General features: G+C 37.8%; 1 protein-coding gene across 1 annotated transcript; it reads right to left on the reverse strand.

The window, feature by feature from the left end:
• Window positions 1-4,658: 4,658 nt before the first annotated feature.
• LOC121381584 (major centromere autoantigen B-like) lies at window positions 4,659-5,931 on the reverse strand. Its single transcript, XM_041510918.1, has 2 exons — window positions 5,546-5,931; window positions 4,659-4,776 (listed from the first exon to the last, which is right to left on the reverse strand). The coding sequence occupies exons 1-2, from the start codon at window positions 5,929-5,931 to the stop codon at window positions 4,659-4,661; spliced, it is 504 nt and encodes a 167-aa protein (XP_041366852.1).
• Between the last annotated feature and the right edge of the window lie 386 nt (window positions 5,932-6,317).

Consider the following 6,317-nt stretch of genomic DNA (forward strand, 5'->3'; position numbering starts at 1 on the left):
ACAGTTGCGTTGTAATTTTCCTAACTCCCAACGTAGAAGTCGTAAGACTGGCGAGTTGCAAAATTCGATAAGGGTGGCCGATAGGTTAATGCTAGGCACAGACTATCAATGTCACGACAGAGTTTGCCAACTCGACATTTGCGTTGTAATTTCCCTAACTCTCAACGTAGAAGTCGTAAGACCGGCGAGTTGCAAAATCCAATAAGGGTGGCCGATAGGTTAATGCTAGGCTAAGACTATCAATGTCACGACAGAGTTTGCCAACTCGACAGTTGCGTTGTAATTCCCCAAACTCCCAACTTACGACGGGTACGTTCAGATAACAAATAATCGGTCGTAGGAGCTGTATACGACGATAATCGAGCTGTAAGATCGCTCAGATTAGCAATTGGACACTCGTAGAAGTCGTAATACCGGCGAGTTGGCCAACTCCGTCGTGAAAGTAGCCAATCTGTAGGCCTACCTAGCATTACGACAAATCGCACACTAAGTGAAACCTGTATCCATGAACTCCGGTCCGAATTTTTATTGTTCACATCCATATTCATGTTTTTGGGGTTTTTAACAAGTTATTATTTTTAACGTTTTTGTGAATTGTAAAGTTTATACCAAAAATTACACAGAAAAAAAAAATAATATATATATATACTACTATTTTATAGATTTATATTATTGTAAAATCCAAAAAGGGTGGCTAATAGGTTCACACGTAGCGTCACAATTTGAATGTGCACCGTATCTCCATATTTAAAAGACTTTTCAATTGTTAAGCGATGAATATTTTTTATATACTTTTTTATTTTCGCAAATGATTCTCGAGGAAACTACTGTTTACGCCGAATGGTAACACATTACAATTTTGACATTAAAATTGCATGTCGGATCAATTACTTTATATCTGTTGTTTACAAATAAATTTGACTACACCCAGTACCGTATTAATCCATGGCAGGACCCTTAGGCTTCGCGTTTTTTTGGGCCCCTCGACATAGTGTTAACATTTAACACTAAAAGAAAAAAAAGGTTGCATGGGCCCCTGCCTTTGGTTGGCCCCTAGGCTTCAGCCTAGTCAGCCTTAGGGATAATGCGGCACTGACTACACCCATTAGTATTTAGGCTGGTAGGTAAAGGGTTCGCCTCCATTGCAATATATAACTGTTCAGCAGATAGGTGTATGGCCACTTCGCTAACTTACCACTGCCATTGATAGACAGCTCAGGACAGCGTGTTGAACTTTAATTGGATATTAGTCCGAAACTAAACTGAAATGAATAAAGTTTGTTTTGTTTAACGACACCACTGGAGCACATTGATAAATTACTCATCAGCCATTAAATGTCAAACGTTTGGTAATTTTGACTCATAGTCATCAGCAAGGGATCTTTTATATGCACTTTCCAACAGACAGGAAAGCACACACCACGGCCTTTGACCAGTTGTGGTGCACAGATTGGAATAAGAAAAAAAATCATTCGAATGGATCCACTGAGGTGGTTCGATCCTGTGACGCAAGCACCTCAGGTGATCACTCAAACTCAGCCTTCTTTCTTTCCTTTACTTATTTTCGTGCTTATATCCAATTACGGTTCAAGCACGCTGTCCTGGGAACACTGTACCTACCAGCCTTATGTCCAATGGCTTAACCACGACACCACCTATATCTTTAATCTGTTTAATTACAGTGGCCTTAATTCACAACAGAGGTTGTCAACAGAAAATAATTTAAAGGGACATTCCCGAGTTTGCTGCAATTTTTAAGATGTTATCGACTAACAAAGACGTTTTAACGATTGCATTACATGTCAAATATATATTTCTGCATAAGATATTAGTGGCTGTATATTAAATGTGTTTCTGGTCGTTCTAATATTTGTACTATGTTAAGTTTCATTTGATTTCTTTCTCTTTTTTTTTTGTACGTACGAAATTATTTGAAGACAAAATCCAGTTTCGGCTTCTTACAAATATTAAAACGACCAGAAACACATTGAATATACAGACATTGATATTGTAAACAAGAAAATATATTTAATATGTAAGTTTAATCGTATTTATCCTGCAACCACTGTTTCTATTGACAGATTATGATGACCGATTAAAGCAAAGTCATAAACGTACACTAGCAGATTGTGACTTTTGACGTCACTCATTTGACGTCACACTCATAGATACATTTCAATATTGCTCATTTGACCTCTAGGCCATCGTACAATGTGGCAGAAATAACAGAAATAATAGCTCTTCCCCTTAATTTTATAGTCTGCAGGATAAAAATAGTAACAAGTTACTGACGTCGGATATCTGCTTTATTCTGTTCAGGCCGAATGAGGAATTCCCATTCATACCTTCACAGGATAACGCAGATATCCGTCGTCAGTAACTAGTTATTCTCTATAAATATTGTATTAGTCTGAAACATCTTACAATGAAGCAAACTCAGGAATGTCCCTTTAATAAATTTGAGAAATTTATTCTCAAATCGGTAGATATATGTTTGTAAACACCTCAATGTAACACCGTTTGGTGTTCTGAGTGAATAAAGTTCTGTTCTGTTCTGTTCTGTTCTGTAGATGGGAGGCACACAAAGTGCAAGATAAATAAAGTGTAATTATTACAGTAACTGTCCTGTAATATGAAGAAATTAAATGAAAGAATAAGTCAGGTAGAGTTAAACTCAAGAAATGTATTCTTGTAAATGATTAATAATATAAACAGCAGTATAATAGTCACAATATATTAACTATACGAAATATATCAATTTAATATTTACAATTAAATTATTATTTCATTAATAACTTTCTAATTGCTTATATAGTTCATTTATTTATACTTATTTACACACTTCTAAGTTTTATTCTACCCTGTCACTCAGTTCGTCAACCGTCAGTACGTCAAGGAGAAGGACTAACGTTACCGTGAAAATCTGTAATTATTTCTGTAATTTTGAAATATTTTTTTTTATCTGTTCTGTGTGTATGTGCTGTATCTGTTTGATAATATTTCTGTATTTCGTTATTTGCGGTTACCTTTGGAGATCTAGTTTTTATTTCTTTAAAACCTGTATTGTCCGACAGACTGAACACCAACGTCATGACGTCGCGTTTTTATACCCCGTACCAACCCCTTATTCTGGCAAAAAGGTCGGATAAAATAAGAATATTCCATATAAGGTAATAAAGGTCATGATAAAAGTAACGGTCACGTTATAAATAGCGCACACTATATAAGGCAAATAATGTCAAGTTAAAAATAGCACTAAGTTGTAAATGCTGGAAATTAGTAATTAATAAATACAATAAACTAAATGTAAGGAAACCACTTTTTTTTTTTAATAACTACTATACACTAGCATATTTAAATAATATCCTAAATTACCTAAACAATAGTCCGTTTACAACCTAATTAATATAGCAACAGGTTGAAAATCGTTCACATGTAAAGTTCAAACATGGCGGCTTCCAGACATAAAAAATTATGCTATTATCACAGCTTCAACTGGCTAGAAATAGTAAACACGATAACGACATATAGCGACTCGTACATGGTTCGATTACATAACAATTCCATACTATTTCTTAAATAGTAAGAGTAATAATGACAGAATATATTAATATTTTCCTTGAAAAACGATCTGCGGTCCGTCAAATAACCGTGAAGTCCCGTAATGGGAGACTTCGTCACCAAACAATATTATAATTACTAAACATCCACACTTTGTAACATATATATATATATATATATATATATATATATATATATATATATATATATATATATATATATATATATATATATATATAAATGTATTTTAAAATGTGCATGTAGTAATATATATATATATATATATATACGCAAAGAAACAAGTTAAGCACCCCCTGTATTTGTCACAATGACTTGTCTTACGAGGTTTGGCGTTGAAAGCCTGATAACATAACCTCGGAAAAACAAATGTGTTTTGGAAGAATACATCTTTGACAGTAAGAAAACATAACATGTTTGAAATTTTAATCATGATTCTGAGAAGAATTGCAATAGGCTGTATATGAGCCTAAAACTGAGGCACAATAAGTATGGAGGTGCAGAGTCAGAAACACAAGTCAACATCATGAATGATCATGAAAAATGTCATTTGAAACCCACAGATGGCATTCATGACACAAATCATCAATAGCGGATAAACCCGCCACGTGCTCGGATGACAGCTTCCACCCTTCGTCTCATCCCTCCAGTAAGTCTGATCTGCTGCATGGGCAACTGCTGCCATCGATGAAGAGCTGCCTCTAATTGTGCCAGAATCTGTACAGGTGGGGTCAGTGTCTGTACTCGACGCCCCAAGATGTCCCAAACTTGCTCTAGTGGGTTTAGGTCAGGACTCATGGCCGGCCAGGGCAGGGTCGTTACAGCTTCAGTTTAGAGTAAAGCTGTTACTGCTCGGGAACGATATGGGCTAGCGTTGTCCTCCATGTACAGAGGTCTGGTGGCGAGTGGATGGTTGTCAAAATGCGGCACAACAACTGGTTGCAGAACGTTACGAATGTACCGATCACCATTGAGGTCGCCTTAGCTTACAATCATGTGACAGGCAACCCCAAACCATTACTGAACCTCCACCTCACGGGGTCGTAGGTCGTATATTCCTGGGTGTGTAGGCAGCATTTTTATGCCTCCAAACTCTCAATCGGCCATCTGTGATATGGAACAGGAATCGGCTTTCGTCGGACCAATGGACTCTTAGCCAGGACGTCATATTCCAACCTCTCCGGGCCAAACACCACGCTAAACGGCGTCTCTTATGATAATCAGCAAGAAAGGGACGCATGATGACCCGTCTTCCCGCAAATTTCAGATGATTCCTCACTGTTCTGGCTGACATCCGTCTAGTGGGTAACCATTGGCTGATGACGTACAGGCCGAAGCAAGGCCGTCCTCGTGCTGTGATGTCATGCGCGGTCTCCCTGACCGTGGGAGATCCTTTACAGCATTGGTATGCCCATGTTTTCGTATCAGTCTGCTGATTACGGTGTAATGATACCCCAGTTGACGTCCTATACTTTTGAAGGTCATGCCGGTCGCATGCATACTAATAATACGCCATCTTTGGGCCTCTGATAACCGTCGACGTGCCATATTCAACGATTAAACTTCAGCAATGCAAGACAGTGACGCTAAATGTCAACAATTGCAGTGTATTGATACTGCATTTTGAGCAAAGCATGGGTGGAATGATGCACGTGCATGTCGTTCTGTTGTGGGACGTCACAGTTGTCATTGTACTCTCCTTTTATTTCGATGGAACACCATTCTTGACATATTAGTCACGTAATTTGCAGTTTTTACGAATGGGGCTATTTCAGTACTACATGTAATTATATAAAGGGGTGCTTAACATTTTTCTTTGTATATATATATATATATATATATATATATATATATATATATATATATATATATATATATATATACAGTGAAACCCCTCAATACCGGACATCCATGGGACCAAGTAAAATGTCCGGTTTTCAGAGGTGTCCGTTTTTCAGGGGTCCACCTGTCCAGCCAGCCATTCGAGCCCTTGAAATCTGCAACTGCAAGTTCCTTGGCAAATTCACTGGCCTTCTCGTGGATGATGGGACCAGAAATCGGGATGTTTTTAGCGCGAGCTTGACAGAACCACTGCCATATCAGTTCATTGAGCTTATCAAATTTACATGCGTTGTTAAACCGCCGTTTATTCCCGCTAATATTCTTTTCAAACTCTGCCTTATAAACCTCTCGTTTTTTGATGATATCTCCAACTGTTGATTTGCCAATACTAAACTTTTCACTCAAAGATCTTAACGTTGGTTTAGGTACACTTTCGAAACTTTTAATTATTTTGAGTTTATCATCGAGCGAGAGTTCAACACGGCGACGTTTAGCTGGACGTTCCGTCATGTTGAAAATCGACATGAAAATGAAACACTACAAACATCTATTCGACTACGCAAAGCCAACATATACTTTTGCTTACTCTTTATTTCTCTCGTAACTTAATAAAGACATCTAACCCAAACCCGAACTCCGCTAATGTTAACCATAATTACAACACAATCAATGTATTTACAGTAGTTAACGCCATACCAAAGCTTGCGATCAGTCCTTTTAATTGTTTATTGTCAAGTTGCTAATCTTGCCTGCTGTGCGGTACCTGCACTGTATGCAGCGGTGATTACACTGATAACAGCGATCTCGAGCATGCGCATATTGCACTAGCCATCGGTGTTCACAGACAGGTGGGCGCCATATTGATTGGTATCGGTTTGATCGTCCGGTTTTCAGGG

Source organism: Gigantopelta aegis, chromosome 9 (genome assembly GCF_016097555.1).
Source record: "Gigantopelta aegis isolate Gae_Host chromosome 9, Gae_host_genome, whole genome shotgun sequence".
Lineage (NCBI taxonomy): Eukaryota > Metazoa > Mollusca > Gastropoda > Neomphalida > Peltospiridae > Gigantopelta > Gigantopelta aegis.